Source organism: Takifugu flavidus, chromosome 1 (assembly GCF_003711565.1).
Source record: "Takifugu flavidus isolate HTHZ2018 chromosome 1, ASM371156v2, whole genome shotgun sequence".
NCBI lineage: Eukaryota > Metazoa > Chordata > Actinopteri > Tetraodontiformes > Tetraodontidae > Takifugu > Takifugu flavidus.
In genome coordinates this window covers 17,828,727-17,854,476 of record NC_079520.1, presented here as the reverse complement: position 1 = coordinate 17,854,476, position 25,750 = coordinate 17,828,727, and the positions used below count along the sequence as shown (strand labels likewise).

General features: G+C 42.0%; 1 protein-coding gene across 4 annotated transcripts; it reads right to left on the bottom strand.

Annotated features, from left to right (window-relative positions):
- Positions 1–1,393: 1,393 nt before the first annotated feature.
- mpp2b (MAGUK p55 scaffold protein 2b) lies at positions 1,394–25,750 on the bottom strand. 4 transcript variants are annotated; one of them, XM_057039998.1, is made up of 13 exons: positions 25,440–25,750; positions 20,974–21,053; positions 14,059–14,159; positions 11,597–11,749; positions 11,196–11,351; positions 10,814–11,041; positions 5,433–5,564; positions 4,890–4,992; positions 3,916–3,984; positions 3,665–3,826; positions 3,293–3,495; positions 2,906–3,034; positions 1,394–2,356 (listed from the first exon to the last, which is right to left on the bottom strand). In XM_057039998.1, exons 2-13 carry the CDS (start codon positions 21,002–21,004, stop codon positions 2,180–2,182), a joined length of 1,644 nt encoding a protein of 547 aa, XP_056895978.1. In that variant the 5' UTR covers positions 21,005–21,053; positions 25,440–25,750; the 3' UTR covers positions 1,394–2,179. The 4 variants fall into 4 exon arrangements, with proteins under 4 accessions (XP_056895978.1, XP_056895985.1, XP_056895994.1 ...); XM_057040005.1 differs by having other exon boundaries at positions 25,574–25,750; XM_057040014.1 differs by lacking the exon at positions 20,974–21,053 and having other exon boundaries at positions 25,574–25,750.

The following is a 25,750-nucleotide window of genomic DNA, read 5'->3' as shown; positions in this document are numbered from 1 at the left end:
TAAAGTCTAACAAATCAGATTTGATGGCTGTAATTTCAAAAATGAATGTTTTCACTTTTTATATTCTAAAAATAGGCTATCCTTTTAAACTTGGATGCAAAGCGCGTTTCTTTTTGGTCTGAAAGTCAGAGCGGAAACAATGTTGAAAATATTGTGTTGACCGCAAGGTGGCGCCTCTCAAAGCTTTGTGGCGTGGCGCTGAATCAGCCAATCAGGAGAGGAAGAGCAGGTCTGAGCCAGGCGGGCAGTGAAAGTGGATCTTTCCACATTGCCCTCTTGCGGCCAAAATTACTATTACAAGAGAAATATCCTTGCTTTTTCAAAATCAGCTATTTCACGAACGCAAATAAACAAATTTAAACTAAAATAAAACTTTTTTTTCCAGGAAGATGCAACAATGTATTTTTCTTATTTCCTCACAGTAATGCCAGCAGGTTGAAACAAGTCCTGCCATGACTACCATGGCCAATATATTGCAGTACTTGTAAGTATCTAAAGTGAGGACAGCATCTCTCCATGTGAAGAAGTTCTAAGCTTTGTGATATAGAAATAACTGACGTGTTCTTTCTGAGATCCCCAGTGTTAGCGATGGCCATAGCTGTGGTGCTTTTCTGCTTCTACCTGTATGTCAAAAGAAAAAGAACATCAAATAATGTCAGCATACCAACAACACAAGATGGCAACACATCTTTCGAGTTTCACACAGCATCTCCTCCTGGAGGCCAGGCAGAGGAACACCAGCGATGTGACAGATTCCCTCCTCGGTACAGCACCGTGGATCACCCCCCACCATATTCACTGGTGCGTGAGCCCCGTTACTCAGGCAATGACGGGCTTCTGCGTGGAAAAATGGTGGAAAAATGTCTACTTGTCTGTTGGAATTAACCTTTTGTGATGGGTTCTCCAATTACTGTCCAAAACATCTTCGAATTAATATTTTCCATGCAGGAAAGAACATACTTCAATTTAAGAAAAAGAAAATAAATAAAGCTGCAGATTGATTTTACTAATGTTTAGTAAATACAAAAAAAATCTTTTTTCTTCTAGTTTGACCCCAAGCAGACAAGCGTATGGCCAGGGGTTCCACCGCCTGCCTACGAGATGTATCCCATAACACTGCCTCTGGCACCATATTCATGGATGACACCCGCTCCGGAGGCTTCAGCCTACCCCAACACCCTCACCTAGCATCTATTTCCACCTCGGCTAGACTTTGTTTCTGTTTCTCACAGGGCACAGTGAGAGTTATAAGATAATAGTATCTGTAGAAACTGTAGCAGAATCAAGTTAGTGAGTCACTAAAGCTTCATATTCTGCATAAGCCATTTAAGGGAAAATTATGAATTTAATATGCTGAAATGTTGATAAATGACAGAAAAACCTCTCCAGCTGATGCTTTAAGCAGGATATTTGTCTTTATTATACAACCAGTGCAGACTGTAGGCTACTTTATGTTTATTCTTTGTTTTCTTTAAGGGTTCCGAGTGCTACAAATAATAACAGAGGGTGATGTCTGACAATGATCAATGTGATGGATTCTGAAGTTAAGTGAATACAATATAAAGCAAACAATTATGATTATGTATATAAATTTTAGATTATAAAATCTATTGCTATTCAGTTTCCAAAATTGTTGAGTCATTTTAAAAGAATCACATTTCCACACACCTACGGCCATACATCATGATCAAATGATAAGGTACATGAATTAGAGACTTTAAATAGGACATTTGGTATCAACTTTTCCTTATTCAGTCTGTTCTATTGGTCCACTGTAAACGTTACACTACATAAAGTAAGAAAGGCTAAAAGTTTCCTCCAACAACCTTAAAAAGAGCACTGTTAGCTGCAAAACGTTCTTTACACCTATTTCCACATTTATAAAGACACACACTCACTCGAAATATTGCACTAAATCTCATAATCGACTCTAAGTGTTCCTCAACAGATATCCATCAAGTTAGTCAAATCCTGACAAATAAATTACATCATTACATTAGGCTCAATGGAGTAACGCTAGCATTGGTACGAAAGGCTCGACTCCAGGCTGGTCATGACACTTGGCTCTGATTTAACAGTGTTTCCAGGAAGACCAACTTCTGGAGCTACAAATGTTAGATTGTCCTCTGCCCCTTTGGTTCGGGGTCCTGACACCTTGCTGCTCAACTCCTGGAGACTTTCAGAAGACCCAGTTAACAGGTACCCACTGCTGCTCTGTGGTTAGCTTCTCCAGAGCTGACCTCAGAGTTCGAAACGCAGCTTCATGGCCGTCGTTTATGATACAGAGGTCAAAGTAATGTCCATAAGCTCTTTTAATACGCTCGCTCTCGTCCACTGTCCTCTTCAGCTCAGAGTCCTGTGAGGAAAAGAGACGATTATGTGAATAAACATGAAACCATCACAAAAGTGCATCAAATCAGCATCAAATCCTGTTTCTCTATGGGACACCCCACCTCCTCTTGCACACCTCTATTATTATTCTTGTCCAGTGAATTTTAGTGTCATTCAACCCTTGAACAGCTGCTTCTGAATAGAAACAGTGAAAGAGGCCCACAGCATCCAGATAGTTCCTCTCTCCGTCTATTTAGATCCTTATTCTTTCTGAGAATTTCATTCTTTTGTGCACAGATGCAGAATGTAATGTGAATCATACTGCATGGGAATCGCTTCATTGGTGTTCTACTTAGTCTATTTTTATATGTCTCTCAGTGAGCTTTTATTCTACATCTCCATAGTGACACAAAGACTGTGCACTTTAGAGTGGTGAGGAAAGACGTATGTTTCCAGAGGAAGTCATAACAGTGTGGTGAACACAGCAGAATCTCCAGTCTCCAGTGGCGTTCCGGTCTTCCTAAACTGTGGTGAAACTGTGTTTTTAGGTGCCTTTCAGAGAGGACACACTCACCGTCATCTGCTTTGTAACCACTCCCAATTCGATTGCTGACCTATTCATAGCTTTGAGAACCTCATAGTCCGGAGCTTCAATGAACACAACGTAGGGCAGGAACTCTGATGTCCGCAGAACCTTAAGAGCCTTTGGGGGGGGGAAGAACATCACTGAGAAACTTCTGGATTTGCACAAATGAAAAGCAAAAATATGATTAAAGGCTCATGGGAGCATCTTTCCAAATCTGACTATTTGACTTTCTGATAAATTAAACTGATGTGATCAAATATGGGATGGATGAATCTTATGGAGCACAAAATGCTGCAGATATTGATGAAAGAATACAAATCTAGTGGAAGGGAAGGGCAGGAAGAAGAAAAAGGTGAGCGGATGTGCTTCCTCTACCTGTGGGTTCACATCCAAGATGCAGATTTTTCCTGTTTCCATCACCTCATGTATGGAGCTGATCTTCGTCCCATAAAAATTCCCGTCATACTCGCCGTGCTCCAAAAATCGCCCATTTTTGATGTCACATTCCATTTCACTACGAGTCATGAAGGAATACATCTGTCCGTCCCTCTCATCCACCTTTGGTTTTCTGGAGGTGACTGAAAATAAGAGTGTCAAGTGCAGAAATCCCCTGCCCTAAACACGTGGGTTTAGAAATATTACTGAGCAGCATCTCTAAAGCGGAGTTTTCTGTCTTACTCTTGTCAGTGGTGTGTGCTTAAAGGAATGCATGTTCATCAAATACAAAAGGAACATGGCTGCACTCACAGGGGACGGTGGTGCCATAGCGCTGGGAATCTGACACCATCAATTTGTTTTTAAGACTGCGACGCCCAACCCCTTGTGCCCCGATCAGAACTAAAGTCTTCCTCCTGAATGGTGGAACCTTTGCAACCTCTTCATATATCTTCAGCTCGTGGCGGTCAAATTCTGCATCCCATTAGGATGAGTAAGAAAGAAACCATCATGAATACAGATTTAAATCAAATTTAAATTAAAAATGGCAGTGGTGTGCTTACCTGCATTCTTCGTGGTCAAATACATCATTCTTTTCTTCTTTTTGCCACCCATTCCAGCACACAAAGGGCCTAGGACAGACAGCAGTCGCACAATCAATTACACAACCTCCGCTGCTGAGTCTATGAGTGATGCCAAAGCCGCTAGTAAAATGATGTATGATTAAGGTAAACTGTACGAGCTCCTGGCCCAAGAATCCACTTTTATACCACTAGGTGGCGTAATGCGCTGGTATTGATGAACCCTCGCAGCGTTGCCAGAGAACACCTGAGATTCCTGCAATCTGCTGGGCCTTCAATATGGCTGACTCTTCAGCCACTGGAGGGTCTTATCAGAACCCCACGAGGACACAAACACTGAAACGCCGCTGGTAATTATTTTCATAAAAGGCACCAACTGTGACACACACACACACACACACACCTATTTATAGCATATCTGTGCACATACATGCAAGTACACACGTATATAAAAAACCATGCCCTCAGTTGTAACACCCAGAAGTCAGAGTGTGCTTATAAACAGTCGTGTCCTTCCCAGAAGGGCAGTACAGCCAGGCTGTCACCTTCCTCTGCAGTGGGGGGGACGCCGCTCGCTCTGACTCACTGTGCTGTTGATGACTGTATTCAGTGCAGACAAGACACTCCAAATTTCAGAAGAGAACTCAGAATTCCTGATCAGACCTCCATTTACAGGGTTCTTATCGACATTCTGAGCTCACATCTTAAATGGAGCCGGCTGGTTCAGAGAGCACATCGATGCCATTAACGGTTCTGCGGCGCTCAGCGGCAGGATAAAAGAGCAGAGAGGTGAGAGGGGGATGAGCAGCCGCGGCACCGCATGAAATGTGTGCACGATAGAGAGGGGAACAGATGTTGTCTTTGTAGCCGGTGTGTTCGTGCGGCAAGGAGTCTGTGTCACATTTGCATAATGAGGAGTGTTTCTGTGCTCCACTGCATGCTGCTGAGAGGACTACCTGCAGTCGCTAGCTCCAGATCCCTTTTCACAAACGCTTTCCTCTTCTCTTCAAGTAGCTGGCTTGGAATTAGACCAGCACTGCCTCCCTCTATGTGACAGGCCTGTTGGCAACACACAGGAAGAGCTGTCAAAGAGTACGGAGCAGTGGGGAAGTTTTCACACCATTCAGTTTTTCACATTTTCTGTTGCAGCTACCACCCCCCACCCCCAAAAAAAAAATTCTCAGGTTTACAATAACTACCCCAGAATGAGAGGAAATGGAATTTTTGAAATTCATTATGAAGAAAAACTTAAATCGTTCCTCCACATAAGTATTTAAGGCCCTTTAACCTTTGAACTTTAGTTCTGAGGACCTTCCCGTTGTCTTGATCATGTCTGTACGCTCACATTTGATTAGAATCCAACTTTGGTAAATTCAGTTGATTAGACATGTTTTAGAGTCAAACACACTGGGCAAGCTCAGGAAATTGGTTTTGGTTACCGATGTAACCTATGTGAGAAACAAGAAAGGGTTCTCCGCAGCAGCACGGGCGGCACTGACCTGCCACCAGTTCAGGTCCTCCTGGTTGAAAATCTGCAGAATGTCACCACTGTTGAAGCTAAGTCCCGCTTCCTTGCACGGAATCAGGTTATCGTGAGAGGGGTCGTAGTCAAAGTGACACTTTACGAAGGCCTGAAGAGACCAAACAGAGGGAATGTGTTGGTCCACGTAACTCAGTTTTAAAGACTAAATTAGACCTGAAAGTGCAAAAGCATTATGATGTGGTGTTCAGCCCAAACCAGAATCTAACCCTCAGACAGGACAAGAGAGAACACTGAAAATATGTCTCTATAGCAACCGCACTGTCCTCATCTGCACACGATGCCTTTTCTCATATTGTGTGTGTGTGTGTGTGTGTGTGTGTGTGTGTGTGTGTGGTGTGTGTGTGTGTGTGGGGGGGGGCCACTGAGCTGTCCACATGTGTTTGTTGGGTAAGCTCAAAGAAATGTAGAGAAATTGTTAGAAATGATATGTTATTCTTTTCTAAACTGGACCTGCCACATTTCATAAATAATGGGTGAAAAACTAACTCCCACCAACACGGGGGGAATATAAATGCAAAATGTGCTTGATATGAGAAAAAATATGTCTAACAGAGCCTTATTTCACTAGAACCTGCAAGGTGTTTTGTGGTGAATGACAAGTTGTTTCTTCAAGCAAGATGAAATTTGGTGTTTAAAATTTAATTAAGCTGCTTATATATATGCCCCCTGCTGGTGGGCTATGGTGCAGGTCCGTGGCAACACCCCTAAGCCAAAAGGGGGAAGCTTGGATTGTATTAAAAAATAGAGAGATCTCTTAATTTGCTTTACAACCATTAGCACTTAGGCTAATCTTGGACATGTGACACGTTTGTTTGTTCTCAGTTGTTCACATCATTTCAAGCCAGAGCGTTGCATGTCCGGCATCCACTAAGCAATACCAGAGGGAGTTTAAAGCAGGGGCACAGCTGCTTGGACCATTTTGGAGATGCGGGCCTTTAAAAGGCTGCTGTAAATACACATTCTGCACATTCTCTGAGGTCAGGTGGGGTTAAAGATGAAGAGCCCCAAGTGCCTCCTGGCTGATCCACTCCCACTCTGCTGTAGTATTCTCCGTGTTCAGTCCTGCTCGATTCTTCTGAGATATGCTTGAATTCATGCTTTAAGAATCTCAGCATGTCCCACTACAATCAGAGTAATGAAGAAATATTCCAAACAAATGTGGCGCAAAGGACAGTGAGGGAAATCACATTGCACTGTTAAAAGTACTGAATATGAAATGCTTTCATCATATGAAATGCTTTCATCATCTGCGGGACTGATTTCATCCAATTTATGCTGCATCTATGAGAGGGAAGGATCCATCAGATCTTCACCATCAGCATTAGCAACAGTCTGACACTTGTAACAACATCAAATAAGTACCTGTCAGAACCACAGCCATGACTTAAATGTGGAACGTGTAACAGTATCGACACGCTCGTTTAACTGCACCAAGTCAGTGACTGGTCAATAACGCCCGTACTGGATGGAGAAGCCATTAAAGTGCTCTGCTCAACTCCCATCCTATTATTGAATCTGTCGCCATTGCTGCGTTTCTAAACTAATTCTGAACAGAAATAAAAAGAAAGGTTTTGGAACATTTATCTCTTTGTGCTCTACAGAATAAACCTGTTTGATGAAAAACCGGTTGCCCCATCTAAACCCATCTGCCTTGGGTGGGGTGAATCATAACTCATCTTCAAATTGGATATTAAATTGAAAGGAAAAAAGACACTGTCATACATGGACTTAAAAAATAAAGGCTGTTCAAAAACTTTGAAGATGTTTTTTTATGCTTTCTTTTTGTTTACAACTATCACTAGTATAGACAGAGGAGCAGAGAAATGATGGCTGGATGGCCATGTAACTACAGATAGTTTCTACAGTATTAAGGTTATTAAGCAGTGGCTTTCTCCCACTTTGCTTGACATTTTTGACTCCTAATCCTGTGAGTTAACAGTTCCATAACATGAATTTCAATCACAATTCCCTTTTATTTGCTTTCTTGCAAACTGCAAACTGTATTCTGGCAATAACTTGGTAAAGAATGTACAACTTTAAGACAAAGCCCCCCAAAAAACAACAGGGTCAACATTCATATCCCTACATACTGTATGTTTCCTCCAACACAGCTGTGGTACAGATGTGCACCGATTTGTAATTGTGGGTGTGACGAAGGATCTAATCACGTTCTTCTAATACGATCCTCAAATACATGATGGCGTAGTTGGCTCCAACAATGTAGCCGTCCATCTTCCGAAACATTCAGCCCTAGTTCTCTTTGTCCCTGCCCCCCTCCATTAGATGGTCATACAATTTAGATTTTGTTCATTCCATTCATTTCACGTCATCAAGCCTGGGTTTGATTATTATATTATATTATCAGGACTGGCATTTGGCTTATTTCGTTCTCTATTATTTCATAAATAAAATGCCTTTTTTGAAAAGATTTGTAAAACTCTCAACTTTGAAGCCATTTCATAAATAAGTATCAAAGTCAAAGCAGAAATTTATTTGATTATATATACAAATACATTTAAAAATAGTTTTTAAATAAAAATTACTGCGCAGAAACAGTACAGTTATAAAAACGTTATGTTAACCCTAACTGTACTTGTACCATCTGTAGTCAGTCATATAAAACATATTATTAATGGGGATGTTCTCACAAGAACAGCTACAGAACCTGTTGGTTCCACCGAGAGGGATCTGTGCAATTCAAACTGCAGCAGAACGTCAAAGAAACAGTCCGAAGGGGCCGTTTCAGCATGCAACTGTAGCGACAGGGAATCGGTGGTGCGTCCCAAAGCAGGATCCCCAGCCAGCTTCAGCAAACGCTCCATGAGCCATCAGGAGGAAATGTGGACACATTACTGTGGACACATCTGCACGTTTGCCAGTGGATTGAACAACTTGTGGATAACTCCGACCCTGCAAGCTACACTAAACCTGACTGTGGTACAAGATAAACTACAGCAGCAAACCCCCATGGCTCTGATAAAACATTCAAAAACGCCAAAATTTGCCCATCTATTTTTAACGGCCCTCAAAAACCCAGGAAAACATTTTGCTGACATAAATGAGGCCTTGCTAAATTTAAGCACCATATTGCCAAATTCAAATGAGCCCAAAATAGTGTTTTGTTTTTTGGATTATTTGTTAGTTTGGTTGGAGAAATGTGGGCTGCACACAAGAGTTTTAATAAGCAAAACGATGACGTGTGAAAGCTGCGGCATCAGCAGGTCTTGCAAGTTAAACCTTGGTCGAATAATTGAGTTACCACGACCAACATCTCCAAATCAGACCACTTATTTCCTGTTCCAATCTACTTTTAGTAAAAGTCACCGGACACAAAACTGTGCATCCTGTAACTCCAGCATTGAAGAAACAATCATTTGGAATCCCCTGGATATTTTAATACTCCATTTGCCTGAAGATAATGGTTCAGAGCCTCGACACACGGTGGCTGCCTCTGAGTTTGTAACAATCTTTTTGACCAAGGACCAAAAAACAGTCTATGTTTTGTCATCCATCATCTGTTACAACTCAGCCCAACACTATCGGGCATTTCTAATCAACCTCTATTATACAATCCAAGCGGACGGCCACTTATCGGTCATGAGAGGACGCCCTCAAGAAGATCTTGATGGAAAAATCTACCTTTATGAGCGTATATATGCCAGAGACATGAGGTATTGGAATTAGGAGTCAGCAAACATGAGCAAATACAGTCTTGTATCAAAGACTTCAAAGCAACTCCCCTATGCTTTGATATAGAGGGATATAGAGTACATGTCAACTAAATCCTGCTCCCATCTTTTCCTCAAATCAACAGTTCTTCTAATACACTTGTATAAGGTATGGGATTTTGTAGGATTAGTCAGGGGTATAACCAACTTATTATACCAGAAGAGTTCTAATGCTCATGAATTTCACGAGTACTCAAGTGCACACAGGAACAGAAGAAACATCCTATTATTAGATTTGTTTTTGGAAGGATCATTGTTTATTTACCACTCACCCACCCACCGCTCTTGTTACTACACTAAATAGCACTGAGAGAGACGGCTCAGCGCAGGGCCTACAGGACTGCCGAGGCTGTTCTGGTCCCTTGTGATCATGAGCTGTGGATAATGCCTGTAAGGACAAGATCAGGAACACAACTGGTGGAGATGAGACTGGTCCACAGGTTGGGTAACCTTTAACATAACATGAGCTCAAAGTAGAGCTGCTACAAATTGAGGAGCCAGTTGAGCTGGTTTTGGGCTTGTGGTCAGAGAAATTCTTGGACGCGCAAGCTCAGGAGGTGTTTTTGGAATGTCCCTGGGGAGGAGACCCGAGGGCAAGCTGGAGGGAAAATATTTCTCGGCCAGCCTGGGAACACATTGCGATTTTCCCGGAACTGGTGGAAATGGTTGGGGAAAGGAGTGACTCGTTACTGAGGCTGCTACCACCGTGAGCCTAATAAAGGGTCCAAAAAAGGGCACACACACTCCCTAACATGGGGAATGTGGGCATATATAGGACATGTAATGTGTGTGATAAAAGCATTTCTCCATAACGACACACTGTTGACACACAAACACAATATCAAAGGTTGAAATGACCAAAGGCAGCTGTAAAATGAACATGTTAAGAAGTTTTTTATGTTTTGATTTTCTTTCAAATATTAGAAAGACTGAAACTCCGAACCAGTTTTGCTTTGATTTCTTTGCTTTTCTCCCCTTTTAGTAAAGTTAAACTATTAAAAAGTACGGTCATTATTTGCAGGCTAACCTAGCAGTTTTTTTGGGGTTTTTTTTACGTTAACCTGCATTAACTACCAGTGAAAACAGCCTATTCAAGGATGGTCTGGGTTTTACTTCAGCATCCACCGGCCTAAAGCTGCAAAATATGATTAAACTTCATGGTTGCAATGCTACTAGTCCTGTGACTATATTTCTCTTGTATGTCCTGAATTTGATCCTGATACCAGATTCATTTCTTTGTCGCCACTGTTGAGCTGATTCAAAAACCTCCCTGGTTTTTTACTTCCATCTCTGATACTCTGACCTCTCCTATTTACTCCTTTTGGCAGTACATTAGCAGTACAGGTAAGACCTCCAAACACTTGGTTCTCTTTGGCTCTTAAAAAGGTAACGATCAAAAGCTTGAAAAGGCCAAGAAGAGTTAGCCACATATCTAAATCCATCTTTAAAGCCTTGCAGTGGAGTTCAAATTTCTGAGTCCCATCCAGAGAAGCCAGTCAGGATGGAGTGGTTTTATCCTTTTTAACTGTAAGAGATTGAATGGGCTGCAAGTTGAAGAATCTAGTTGCAGAAATGTGAAGCTGACCGTGCGCATGTTCTTCCCACTGACCTGTCTGGCTGTGTGTGGCTCCTGGTAGCTGGGCAGGATCTTCAGCACCACACTGCCGCTTGCCTCCTTCAGCATCTCCTGCAGCACTTTGGGGTCATTGCCAACCTCTTTGCCATTCACCTCCTTGATAATGTCGCCGACATGGAGCAGACCTTGCTGATCAATCATGCCACCGTGGAGGATCCTGGCGATCACCAGCTCGCCGTTTTCCACTCGGAACGTTACTCCCTGCACACACGTTTGTCCCTCGCACCGTTCAGCAGCTGCGACATTTAAATCAACCCTTACGCAACAAACTTTCCCCGCCATTTCCCTTCGAAGATTTTTGGGTAGACGGTGAGAGGAACAAACACGTACCCAAGCATTTATCGAGCGGACTCACCAAGTGCTCGCCGGACACTTTGCGAATGCCAACCATCCTGACTGCGTCTGGGGGAACGGGTTGGTTATTCAGGGCTGCATCCATGAACGAACAGGGGCTGGGGGGAGGGGTCTCATAGTTCTTGGAAGCCACAGAGTCGTGCGTTTCCAGGAGAGACTGCAAATTTGAAAAAAGAAAAATGATGGCGATGATGTCATAGACTGCACATTGCACGTGTGATCCTATGCAGCACAAATCAGGTCATTCTGACCAGTGCAGAGCTTCCGGATCCACATCAGATCAATTTAATCCATGTTGGCAACGCGTGCGTTAGCTCCATATGCACCATTAAGAATCAATGTTACATTGACAAGTCATCAAACACTTAACCCACATGCCTGCCAGCTACAATAAGCCCTGACCTGGAAGTGAGGCTCCTTCAGGATGCGCACAAGCTCGTCGGCGGCCTGACTGCTGTGTGCGATCGGACTCAGCTCTTTGAGTATGTCTTGGACCAGCTCCACATTGTTCTCCCTCACAGCCTCGAGTTTGGGCTCTTCAAATTGCTCGTGAGCCTGTAATTCGATCACACAACAAATCCAGTTGAGAACCTGGAACCAAGTTGTTTTGAAATGTGGACACAATAGTAAAATGCTTAAAGAAACCGCCTGCTGAGGACAACGCGCAGCTTATATCTCCAACGGGTGTTGCAAACAAACCATGAAAATTGAACACAAACTGGAGTCAAATCCTCTGCCCTCTAGGGTTGGGTGTGCTGGTGTGAAACATCAATATTTCAAGAGAATTCATTTTTCACTCCTCTTCTGCTGCCAAGGAGGCAAGCCTCACTGGTTATTGGACATGGATTCCACGGCTCAGGGTCAGAGATGAAATATAATGATTTATTCCACCTCATGTCATTTGTATTACAGACCTTCCTTCTTGTTTTTGAAAGTAGTTTAAGGACTAGAACACTATAGATATAGAAATATGCAGATAGATATAGAGATGGCTAGATAGCTAGAAAGATAGATGTCTGCATCTTAATATATTTGTACCTGTACACCAAAACACTGTTTGAACAATCTCACTGTCAAGCAATCCCACAGAGGATGTCAGTCCCAGGACGGCCGACTCGCCTGCAGCGTTGTTCGTGTTTGTGGAGAAAAAGAGGGAGGATCCAGCGGAGAGGCAGAATATCACACTTACAGACCCAAGCAGACAGTTGTCACCCTTTTACCCTTGATTACTATCAACGAGGCTGAATCCTTAATTCCTCCTTCTTGCAAAATTAAAATTCATAGCTGACAACATGTATCAGAGTAAGAAAGGATGAGAACAAAGATTCTCTGGCCCTAACTCTCAGCTTCTCAGCACCCTGATCGGAAGAATCCAGGCACATTCACCACCTGCCTAATATCCCTGAAGCATGGTGGGGGCTGCATCATGTCGTGGGGGAAGCTGACTGGAGCAAATGCAAACCTTATCTAGAGTACTAAACACACTCAAGTCTATGCAATTTTAATACAACTGCAAACATTTCTCAAATGATATTTCCACTTTGTAATTGAGAGAAATTTCTTTTTTCCATCGTCAGCATGTTCTCTGACTGCACTGCTGGTCGCAGATGTAAAAACCTATTTAACCTTTTTTGCAACATACCAGTGGAAGTGAAGAACACACCTTTGACTAATTTGCTTTCGCCTTCCCAGTAGAATATTTCTTTAGAGACAGGCTCATTATAATATTAAGAATTTAGTAGCTATTTACAGCCTGAACATGCAAAAGCTGTAGATCGTAATGTCCTAAAGCAGTTTGAATGGTTCTAAGTGCCTCTATAGTCCTGATTTGAACCAAGTACTGAGTCAGAGCCTGGTAAAAGGAGCACTGCAGATGTGCTTCTGCATAACGATTACTGCTGTTGTCGACATCCGCTCACTGCGAGTGTCGCCATCATTCAACTGACACAACTGAAGGCTGGGCTGAGAGCAGCTTTCTGTACGGTCTGTCGCAGAATCGGCAATTTCTGGCAGTGTTTAAGCATGTAAATGTAAATTTTCTCCGCCCAGCACACCATTGTATTGGTGGAATATTTATATACGTGTCATGGAGGAAAGAAATACTTCAGAAGTGCAGAAAGTGCTGTGGAGGTCCTTTTCAGAAGATTTAGTAAGGTGAGTGCACCTGAGGAATGAGCAGAGATTACAGCAAAGGAATGGAGACTAACTTCACATTTACCCCCTCCTTAATGGTGTTCAGAGATTTATCACTTTAGTTATGCATTACTTATTTGGAATCAGGATTTAGCTGATTAAAAACTGTTAACAGAGAGGCTATAAAAGAGAAAATCGCCAATTTTTACAGAATTATTTTCTTTTCCCTGCTCATTGTTTAATGTTAGAGGAAAAACCCAGAGATGGATGTTTTCTTACAGATGAGCTACAGGCCTGAAACAACACATGCTGTATCCCCATTGTTCCATAACCCTCCAGAGTCTAAAACTAGTTTGTTGAAATTAAAGTTTTATTGTATATTGTAGCTAATACAAAGCATTTTCTATGTAATCATGCCTGCATTGTCAACCAGGGCATAAAGCGCCATTCATATTAGGTGTCACGATTCATTGTACCAAATAAAAAACCACACCAGGTGTTCATATTAATTTGCATTTTTTCCCTACCAAGCTACTCAGGCTGTAGCATCACAGAAATTGGTGAATTTAAAAGATCTTTTTAACATTACAGAAAGGATTATATCCAGACATGCCATGCAAATGACACTTGAACAGAAATGATCCATTTATGTATTCATAAAGGGCACACAGAAACACACAAACAGATGTTCTGTAGATATTTCAAAGGGTGTAAAATAAAGATCTCATCACCACTGGGCTCTCCATGATGCCCTTGAGGAAGATGAGGTCCAGGTCGTTGGCAGTAGTTGAGCTTGTGCTGTCACTCAGTGTGTCCAGGGCCTGATGCATGGCTGCAAAACACACACAGGAAAGAAAAGAAAATGCCGTTTTTACTCCACCCGAGAGAAAAACAGTGAGCGCAAAACAGGTATTTTACAGTGTTGCAGTATCTCAAGGCTGCGTAGGACTGAAATGGGAGCTGCTTCACAGTTTTTTCAGTGCTGTCAGTGTCCTTCCTCTTCATTTCTGGCTGTATCTTTCTTCTACAAATCCCCACTTTCTCCCTCTTAAACGCAACAGTAGAGGATTGAAATGCAACTAAGATCCCACTAGCACCAAACCAAAAGGAAGAGATGGGTTTGGATTTTGCTGCAGGCTGCAGTGGGCTACCAAAGGAGAAGACGGACACTCGTTTAAATGCAATATGTTGAGGCTATAAGCATATGCTATTAATGCTGCAAAGCACTTCTGTAAGCCAAACACACACAAACACGGACACAAACACACACACACACACGATGCTTTGAAAGCAAGAGAAATTAAAACATTAAACACTCCATCGTCATCCCGGTGCCAGCTGGAATTAATCACAGTACACAGCTGTCAGAAAACTATTTATTCATTAAGCTGGTTTTGTTTTTTCTGAGGTAAGAAACTTAACTTCCTCAAGGCAGGTGCGACTTACATTGCAATAAGGCCATTGCAGAGCATTTTGGAAGTTATTTGACCAATTTTACAATGCTAATTGAATTTTTTTTGGTTTGCAGAAGGGATTCCAGTTGCTGTCAGTGAAATAATTAGATTAAACAAGCATCAATTTGGGTTATTGTTTTCTTCCCTAAAGTCTTCTTTAGAAACAAAGTTGCACATAGGTGCATGCCACAAAACGCTGGCATCGCACAGCTATTCCAGTTCGCTATACGATCACACTGTAGAAAAAATACAATTTGCACATAAAGTTCCATTTAATAGGCCGGCAGATTCTTGTTTTTTTTGTATGACTGAACTTGGCTCCGCTGCTCGTCACACTTCAGTGGTGCCTATCAGGCTACAATGTTAGCTTCAGAGCTTATCCTGCACGTTTTAATTCCTAAAATGAATCATCCAGCATTAACACATTCATGGAGACCGCCCTAATGGTAATTAATTCTGAAATTCATTCCATGGCTTAAAGCATTTGGTGGTGGTTGGGTCACGCAATTTTTGTCCTCTGTTGACAATGGCTGCACATTCAGGATATAATCTGAGCAAAATGTGAAGGTAATCCACCCACCAGTTGAAACATCCCAGTCAGCATGCTCAAATCCATCTGTTGCTACAAATGAGACAATGTTACTTTAATAACATGGTAATGAAGGTTTCAGTCAGCCACATAAAACAGTTTAATGGGAGGTTTTTGAATCTAAAAATAAAATAAAAGGGGGGCAAAGTGAAGAGTCTCTTCCCAGAACAGCTTCACTTTCATTAAGTTTCAAATTGATTTGAATTCTGAAGCTCTTTAGAGACAAACAACTAAACATGTGGATTTCAACAATTTTGACTTCCAACATACTTTTTAAATTCTCCCTGTTTCATCCGATTTGCTCCATTATAACAGAGAGGCTGTGCGTGTAAAACATCTAAGCAATATGGAGAACATCCTCAAGACCGGGAGTCAGAGAGAGTGAACCCTGGTGATGACACTGACCATCTGCCCTCTGAATAATTACCTAAGTAAATTACATTAATAAGACATCTGCAGTGAGGGCCTGTTATTTTTTCCCAGCAGTTTCCAGATTCATGCCTGGAACAGAATCTCAGCCCAGCAGCTTGGATATTAATTCCTGCATAATTCACTTTAATAATCCAGACTGTAAGCTGCTGCTGCGGGCCCTCCTGATTCTACCTTCCTTTGAGTTTTACCCAAATGCATTTTTATTATTCTGGTCTTTTAGAACTAGAAAAGAGGTTTGGATATTGTCATTGCCTGGAGGCTGCACAGGGATTGTGAGACAATATTACAATAAACCATCTTCGGGAGTCTGACAGTAGCCGAGGTCATTCTATTATTCAGAGATTGGTAAACGTCTGCTTTGTCAGACTTGTTATTGCCTGCAATTTGGCTCCTCTCAAAGAACGTCTCTGTACCAAATGTTTGTGCTAGGTCTTAATCTGACAGAAAGTGCTGGGCACACCGTTTCTGGCTTTATTCTTCACATATCTAATTTTCCCCCCTCAAAGCTCATTTATTACCAATGCCCTATCACCCTGGGGAACACTTCCCTGTACAACCCAGCATAGATGTCACTGAGATGATGAACATTTTCAATGTCTTTCATCATGAACTCCTTCTTACGCATAATACCCGAAGGATTTTCCCCACGTGTACAGGTGAGGACCCAGGAGACACTCATTTTCCACCTCAGTGACTCTAAATTCCCTTTAGTATATAGTGCACACAAAATCCAACTCTTGAAAGTATAAATACGTGAATCTCTGTTCACAAGAGAGCAATACACAAGAATGGCACACTTCTGCGACATCGTTAAAACAAAACAGATGACAGAAGTGTGCTTGATGATTTGACTCTGTGAAAGCAGGGTGGGCCTTGGATAGAGGAAAAAATCTGATCTGAGCGCAAGTTCACCTTCAAGTCACAGTTAAAGTCAACATCACGGGGAGCAAAACACAGTCTGGGCTGTTATCGTTTATGGTTAGAGCACGACGGGGGAACAAGGACTTGCTAGCCAGCACTTGAGGTTGAAGGCTGTTCTGTTGCTAAGTAGCAGTGGTTAGGGAAACCGATGACGGAGGAGGGGATGTGGGGCATGAGCCTGTGATAATGTCCCTCTCAGGAGGACTCTGCTGCTTCTAGAATCTCGCAATCAAAACAATGGCTGGACCGCTGCAACTTTCCGGGGATAAATAGGTCGAGTGAGTGTGCAGTGATCTTTATCAACTTGAAGAAAAGATTCAGTGGCTTCGCGAGTAGAATATTTATAGCACTCATGTCATTAAAAATGTTTTAGGATAGCTATAAATAGATCAATAGAATCAAAATAAAGACACAGAAATCCGTCATTTTACTATAACGTATGGTTGCCTCTTAAATTAAATGTTTACCCACTGTTAAGGGGAAACTTGTGGGTACAGTGGGTATGATGACAATGAAGACAAACAATGTTCAACCTTTTTAAAGTGCAGCATGTGTCAGCAGTGAGAAACTCTGAGCGATCTCCTTCTGGAGAACTCATTGATATTCTCATTGTTTCCCGAACATGCTGCTTAAGTCGCTGCAGCTTTTTTTCTCTCTCACTGTACGAAAAATGTACCGTGTGGATGACAACAAAACTAAAAAGTGCCAAATATTCTTGGGCCTTCACAGACGTTTGGTGGTTATTTAAGGGTCCCCTCAGGATTCAGGTTTCTGATGGCCTTGCATACATCTAAATACAAAGTGCATCTTTGAAGTTTGCTTGGAAGAAATGCAAAGTTCTATTAGCAGATATGAGCCTGGTCCCACTCAAAGTTTATTCAAGTTAAATGGTAGTTGATCAGTTCAAATTTGTTTTATGGGAGAACACCACATAAGTCACGCAAATTTTTGAAAATTCACTGGAAAAATTGTGCATGAACTAGGCAAATGACAAAATCAGTCGAAAAGCAAAGGAAAATAAAAGGTGAATGCATGGGAGAAAAATACTTTATCTATGGTAAGTTTCCATGAAAAAGCAGCAATCTTCTCCTGTCATTTGCGTAGATATTTTAGATGGATAGGTTTTCCTGTTTTTTCACTAAAGTTTGAATTAATCACGCAGGTGGTAACGATTCTTTCTGCCAGAAAAACACCTGTGCGATCAAATCTCCCTCTGCCTGGGTGACTCTTTTCAGGTAGTGTGGGATACTGCTGCTGAGAGGAGGGGCGGGGGTTGGCTGTGGGACGCTGAAGCAACGAATCTTGTTGACTCAGTGTCTCCTAATTGCGTGATACTTAACGTCATTTTCCCAACACAACAGGCTCAATAACATGATTGTGTGAGGAAGAGTCAATCAATACAGAGCTAACAGAGTTAAGGGGACAGCAATGATATCATTTGTAGTTGGAGATTTTAAAAAAATTGAATTTTCTTCATCCTACCAATAGGATAAATAAACGACTGCATTAAAGGCCTTTAAAAAAACAACCTTTGAATGTGGCGCAGTAACCAATCAAATGGAAGACAGGACTAAGATTGCTATTCAAGTCACCTCATTGCCATGGAGATGCTTGTTCCCATCTGGCACGATAGGTGTGCAGCTGTATTATCTGACTGAAGGTCACCACTGAAGCCAACACTTGATATTTGTTGACATTTTGCAAATGGACAGTAGGTCCCATCACACTCTCACACCTGGCACAATCTCAATTTCAGTTCCCAGAAAATGCTCTTTAACTGGATCTCAACATATTGACTGCACATTTACTTGTCTTCAAGAGCTAACTTCAGAGTGAACAAAGATCACCAGGTAGCAATCAGCATAAAATAATTGATAGAAAAGCTGCTTTACCATATATCCCCCACACTTAAATCGGTCCATTCACTTGAGACCCTGCAATTATCTCTGACAGGCTAATCTACAAACACTTGGTGATCCATCTGTTTTAATACTACTTCATTATTCCACACAGTTGCATCTGAATGTGTGTGTGCGTCTGTGTAAAAAGGGAGGATAAAGCTCCCTGAGATATCTGAAGGTTGGTCTGACGCTTTTAAGACGTAACGCCTCTGATCAGAACACTGCTGCATATGGATGACCCCCTACTCGCCATGAATATACAATGCTCCCAGGAATCTCTTTTCCCCTCTTTCACATGCACGTGAGCTCACACACTAAACTGAACTGATGAAATTTGCCCTGACAGAGAACGTGATTCATTGCTGTTGTCGCTGGTGTCTTGTCGGGTGTCACAGCAAAGGATAAGTTGCAACAGTGCTGTGTGACGTGCCTTAAGCCCGCGCGATGATGTCATGATCCATCTAGCGCCGGACTTATTTCGCATGACAACAGAGGAAAGAAGGGTGACACTTCCTGTACAGAAGCCATCATACAAGACTAGTTATATACATCTCTATGTAATATTTAGCAACTCTCATCAATTATGAAGCGGATGCGTGGTCTCTCCCACGCCATACGATTTCAGCAATATCTTTATCGCTTGTGCATTATTATGATTACTTTGACCCGTTCTTATTTCACAAGTCTTAAAGTTTTTTCTTGGGAGGTAATATTAAAGCAATGAATTGAAACAAAGCTGATCTCCTCGCCTACCACAGATCAAGTGCTTCACGTGCCGGCTGGGGTTTTGGATCTGCCTCTGCTCATCTTCATCACACATTAGAGCGCTGGACCGGCACATCATACACAGGTCCGATGCAAATTTGGCCCATGCCCACATCACCTTTTTGCCCGCTGTCATTCAACAGTGATTCCACCCACTTCAGTTTTAGTCTAGAAGCTCATTTTTTTTTTAAAAAGCTGCATCCCTCACACATGCTGCAGGTAGCGACTGGTGGTCTTACCCTCTGTCCCCAGTTTATTGTCCAGGCCCTCCAGGGAGTTGGTAGAGTCCCCTTCCTCCAAGGAGAGCCTTCCAAACACAGTGCCAGCCATAGAGAACTACACCTTTCTACAGTAACACACCCAATACTGTATCTGAAGCAGAAGTCTCTCTCTCTTTCCGTCTCTCACTCTCTCGCTTCTTCCTCCCTCTTCACTTGCTCATGATGTGAACGTGTATCAGCTACGCCTGGCTGAGTGCCTTCGTATGAATGGATGGAAACGAGAGAGGGCTGCGAGCGTGAGCAAAAGAGGGTGGAGAGAATGGGAAAGAAAGGGGGAGGTGTGATGCTTGCTCTAGTAGGCTGGAGAAAGGAGGCAGTACCATTTTCTCCCTGCAGGCTTCCCTGTGGGGGTTAACTGGGGGAAAGAGAAGCAGAAGGTTGGCTCATAGGAGGGAATCGGGCAAAGAAGGCGGGGCTTAGGGAGCTGACGTCCATGTACGAGTGATGATGCTCCTTTACTAAGAATGTTTCCCATGTGGTAATATTATTAGAGATCTTTGTGCTTTCCATTTATAAATCCAGGACATTCCAAAATTCTTAGCTTTCAGAAGTTCAAAAATATCCCAATGATATCCAAAAAAAAAAAAAAAAGTGATCCTGCTTGAACTCTTCTGAGGTGCTGCAGAAATAGCCTCAGCGAAAAGGCTTCTTTAGAAAAAATGATTTACTGCAACTTACTAAAAATACCAGTCACCCAGACAGCTTTTATCAAAACAACACTCACGACATATTTTAAACTCTATTTTTGTGTTTCTTTTACTTTAAAGTGGATCCCATGCCAGCAGAAACAGCATTCAAGTGCAGCAGTGGGACACTTACTCCTCTTGCTTCTCAAGCAGAAGCACCATTTCAAGCCTTTAAAATCAAACTTCCATTTATTCGAGATAACTGGGATGAAAATCTTTGATGTAAAGGGCACTTGAGGAGGAAACCTGGGGGGTTTGGTTTTAACGTATTAGCGGTTATTCACATAACATTCACTTAATGCCAACAAAAATGGAAGGCAAGATCTGAGCAAATGCATGACTGCCTGTGTGTCTGCTGCCACATGTAGCTGGATTTGACATGTTCAGGCACAGAGCCACAAAGGATTCAAAGGCATGACAGATCTGAGGCCAGCGTCTCAGTGCTGCATTAGACAGCTCATTAATTCACATTACAACTGGGAAGGTGAGATACAAGTCCTGAGCCAGGGAATAATCTTCAAGCCTTTACTGTCCCCTCCTTTTCTCTCATGGTATCGCTCTCACAAAGACAAAGACAAACACTAAAGCCCTCATTGTAGCAGGACCGAAGCACTTACTGGAGTCAGAGCTGGATGTTGCCACCGGCATTTTGAAAATGGGTTTCTCCCAGCAACCTTCACCAAATTTGTTGGGTCAACTGCAATAAAAAAGAGAGAGAAGTGAAAAGTTCTTTTTGAGAACTTGAAGAAAGAAGGTTCTTTGACAAAATGAATTTGCAAACTTGTGAAGAAAAAGACGCAATCTAATAATAATAATAATAATAATAATAATAATAATAATAATAATAATAATAATAATAATAATAATAATAATCACATGCACTTTAAAGAAGAAAATACCCCTGCAGCAATCAGATTTACCATAAAATCTTCTGCAGAGAATTACAGTGTGATTTTTGTCCCCAGGTGTCACAGTCACAAATGGATTTAGATTGACTTCTGGAAACACCTGCAGCATCTGTACTGATGCTTACCAGTTTATTAGGGAATAAATGATTCATTTTTAAAATATTTCGGGCACCATTAGATTATATTATTTAGATTGCATTTTGTACAAGTCCAATTTCCACTCTGTATTGATTTGTGGCTGTCTGTGGTGGCTGACCTTTTCGGAGCATTTCTTCTCCACAGAACAAGCATCTGGTCTGCAGTAATTGATCAATATCTACAACTGCTTCTGAAAGACTCCAAAGCTAAATCCCAAATGCTGGAAAGGAGCAATTCGAGTCCATAATACCACATACCAATGTCCCAGGCTCAGCGGTGGGCAACCCATGTTTGCACAGTGAAATGACAGAGCTTGTTAAAAGTATGCAGAGACCACGCGGCTGCTAAGAAGCCAAAGCCGATTGCAGCTGAGCTTGGCCATGCCGGAGGTGTGCTGACAGCACTGGGGGGGGGGGGGGCTCTCACAGTGGGTCGGTTCTCACTCTCCCTGTCTGACTGGTAATTGCCGCACAGTAACAACCAGCCCAGCTTTAATGACGGTGCAGCAATGGTGGAATTTCCTTTTTAAATTGTTAACATTTTCTTGCGGAACACTTCAAATGCCTAATAAGAGCCGCAACCAGTAATCAATCCCCACAATTAAAGATCGAATAGCTGTTCTCAGCTGAATGTTTAAGTGCCAGGACTGAGTGTGGCGTTGCTAAACTTCACACACAATCCTGCAGCTGCACGACCACTGTTGCACAGTGACTCGGCAGTGCAGCTGCAATGACATCATATTTCATATTCATATCAGACAACACTGCCATTCCGGTGACACAAGAAGCCAGCAGGGTGCAGGTTTTTGTGTCAGACCACAGACTACATTTGTCTTCTTCTACGCTCATAAAAAGCATTAGAAAAGGTAAAACTGTGGCCTGGGAAATATCTCTTAAATGTAGTAGAATCAATGCTGCCGTATTTTTCCCTTTTTCCAGCATTTCTCTGAATAGGCTGACTCGCCTCTGTGCTAATTTGAATTAAGTCAGTAAGATCAGCACTCTCTCGAGGAAACAGGAGATAAGAGTAATGTCATTTATCGCATCTATGTCTCCATAAAGGAGGACACTTAGCAGCGTGAAGTGTTTCCTTCAAAGTAGTTCAGGATAGCCATTACGGGCATATAAAACATTCAAATTAAAATACAGACGAATTAAAACAACCAGATCCTTGAGGAAAGTCTGGCCTGGAGCCACAACATGTGGCAGCCTAACTGTATGGAAGCCAAGTGTACAATGCCTTGAGCTGTTTCCACGGTGAGACTGAATTACAGCTCGCACACATGCTCACAGACACATGGACGCACACACACTTGTGTCCAAACAAGTCTTAATCCACACGTGCAGGCTGGCGTCAGGCCTAAAAATAAACCTGTGCTCCCACAGGTTCTGCTCCTCTCATTATTTAACATGGGAAAAAACGTTGTATCCAAGACAACCGTGAGCAGCTCTTTGCCTTTTCCCCCGGCGCTTCACCATGGCAACAAGGGAAAATGCGTAAAATAATAATAAGTTGGATCTAAATTTAGGTCTAATAAAAGAGTCTGGGCTGCAGTTCAGTGGAATGAAATCAACGTCACAGCTGAATTAACAGTCATAAATTATTTATTACTGTGTTTACCAAAATCTAACCTTTTATTTAATGTACATGCAGTGAGAAGCTTTTTTCTTTAAAATTCAGTTCCCAGAACCATAAACAGCACTCTCCATTAAGTAAAAAAATAATTTGTGTAATTTAGAAGGGAGCAGCTGAAACCTCTGTTCCTAAAATCCTGGGATTCCAAAGAAAATCATGATAATAAAGACTGGTTCGTTTATGTTCTGCTTGGAGATCCTTCTGTCAAGAGACTTCCAGACCCCTTCTCGACCTACAACTTCCTGAAACAAGCGCTAATCAGTTCCCCTGAAAAACGGAGCTATTTAAAGCCAAGGTGGTTGGATCCTCTCAGAAACTAAAATGTGTCAAACATCCAGTAGGTTAACACACAGAATTTACTTCCAGGGACCAGGAAAACTCCACAGCACGGTTATATGTAGAAAATGATAGATAGAAAGCTTAATATTCAACTGTCTTGACTCAGAAATAATGAAAACATGACACCATTATATTGTAGGGCAACCAATTGTAGAGCCATTAGAGAATCACCGTGTAACAAAACCTGATGAACTTTGCTATTCATTATGTGCTTATTTTTTGTCTCTTAGCATACAAGTAATAATTAGTGTAATTAGAGTTAAATGTCATGTACATACCATTGAGAGACTAAAGGGCTGGGGGTGGGGGGGTGTTAACAATCACCACCATACTAGGATTTCAATTAGACATTCCTTCTTTGCAGGGAAGTAGCCATGACAAGGACATTACTAATGTAACTGACAGACTGAGAACAAGCACAAAGTTAACAGAAGTAACAATTTTTAAGCGATCCATACTCTTAACATGAAAAATGTTACTATAAAACAGTAAATGTATGACATTTCCTTCTGGTGTAGGAGTGAACTTGAAACATTTATATTAATATTTGTACTTCTACATTCAGTCTCAATCCACATAAGAACATATTTTTTTTTTTTTTTTTAAATATAAAAACAATTGAAACACTGGTTTCCATTAGTACTGGTGCACCACTATCATCGAAGGTGCATTTTCTCAGAGACCAGCTCCCACCTCAACTCTCAGACCTCCTACTCAACGGCACAGATGAGTGTTGTTGCTCCTCCACTCCAGCAGAGGAGAGGACATACTGTGGCCGTTTGTAACGACATTATCACATTTTGCACGAACAGGGTGTAGCCGGTCGGACCAGATTTGACCAATACAGAAAACAGCAGGGGTGCTGTTTGGTTCAATAATATACCAGGGAGCCACTCAGATTTGCTTGCCTGTTCTGCAGACACATTGTAAAGAAAAGACTGTTTTCTGTCAACTCTACACAAGAGAAAGTCGACAAAAGAGTTTACCATAACTTGTGGTAGCTGTTTGGAACATGGAGCTTAAGACAGGATGGTCCGATGTTTTTCAGATTAAAAGCATCAGGTTAAACACGATAAAGTCATGAGCATTTTTATTTTGTTTGGATTTAATTGTAAGTTATTTATAAATGTACCTGTATTCTAAAGTCAGAATACTTGTGTCATTTGGCGGTAGATCACCCAGACCAACAATGTCTTCAGTTTGTTATAACAGAGAGTACATGTAGCTATAAGAAGTTTTAGGCTTGGTCAGTATGTCTACTTCCACTGTAATGCCACGAGCTACAATTTTAAAGATCATAATATTTTTCATTTTATCTGGACTACAAATCCTAAACCCTAATGTAAAATACTCCATCTAAAGTAGTGACAAAAAAAACAAGATTACAAACAAGAATATTCAAATAAAGTTTCGATTGCAACAACTTCAAGGTGAAAATAAATGCCTCATGATAATTAAAAAACAAAAAATATAGTAATAAGAAGTAAAAGTGATCGATCCCATTATTTGAATATTTATGGCCATCTCACGGTATAGATAATCACAATTGCCTCCCTTCCGCGGTCACCACGCGCTCAGACGTCTATGCGCGCGCCTGTGGGCATGCGCAGCGGAAATACACAGGTGCGTGACGCGCTCTGTTCATTACTAGGGATCGAATTAATTTCCAGAAGTTTAAGCCGAAAATGAAAAGTTAGACGTCTCATTAAAGGACAGACGCTCTTTCGGGCTGGTCGTTTAGGCCTCTGGTGATTAAAAACAAACAAAAATAAAGACTGCACGCGACCACTGATTGAGGCGCACGAGGCCATCGTCATATGCAATTGCCTTGTGCGGAATGTGCGTGTTTTTCCTCATATCTTGAAGAAACATGTATAAAACAGCAGATGGGTCTTAATTCAGCCGATAAGGGAAACCAGATCACCTTGTTACCCCCCATTTCCACCAGCGCGATAAATGGTTACCACCTGGCGACGAAGGTGGACGTCTCCATAGCAGACGCCGATCTGGCTACCAGAGCTAAACAATAGTGGGGAAATAGAGACTCGGCTCGAAGCGCTCACCTGTCGCTTACCCAGGGAACCGTCTGGGGGATCTCAGCAGCGGGTCTGCAGCCTTAATCTGTGCAGTCACTTCCACAGGATCGGAGGCAGATGAAGACAGCCCACACAAATTGCTATCTTTGATAAGACCTCACCTAAAGCGGCTCCGATGGGCTCACAGATAGCTCCATTGATTAGAAGCCCGATGGATGCCGAGCGGGCTCTGAGTCTGTCTCCAAGTCGATGCCCGTCCAGATCTGCGCGGCTACAGATGAGTGTTAAATGAGGAACCCCGGTGTGAAGTTGGTGTGTAGGGGAAAACGACCGAAGCA

Coding starts and splice junctions, on each gene's coding strand:
- mpp2b (XM_057039991.1), bottom strand. CDS start 19,719: ATGGCTGGCACTGTGTTTGGAAGGCTCTCCTTGGAGGAAGGGGACTCT. Junction 4,993..5,432: donor AGGACCTGAACTGGTGGCAG/GTCAGTGCCGCC, acceptor TGTTGCCAACAG/GCCTGTCACATAGAGGGAGG. Junction 3,985..4,889: donor TCTGGAGCTAGCGACTGCAG/GTAGTCCTCTCA, acceptor TGTCTGTCCTAG/GCCCTTTGTGTGCTGGAATG.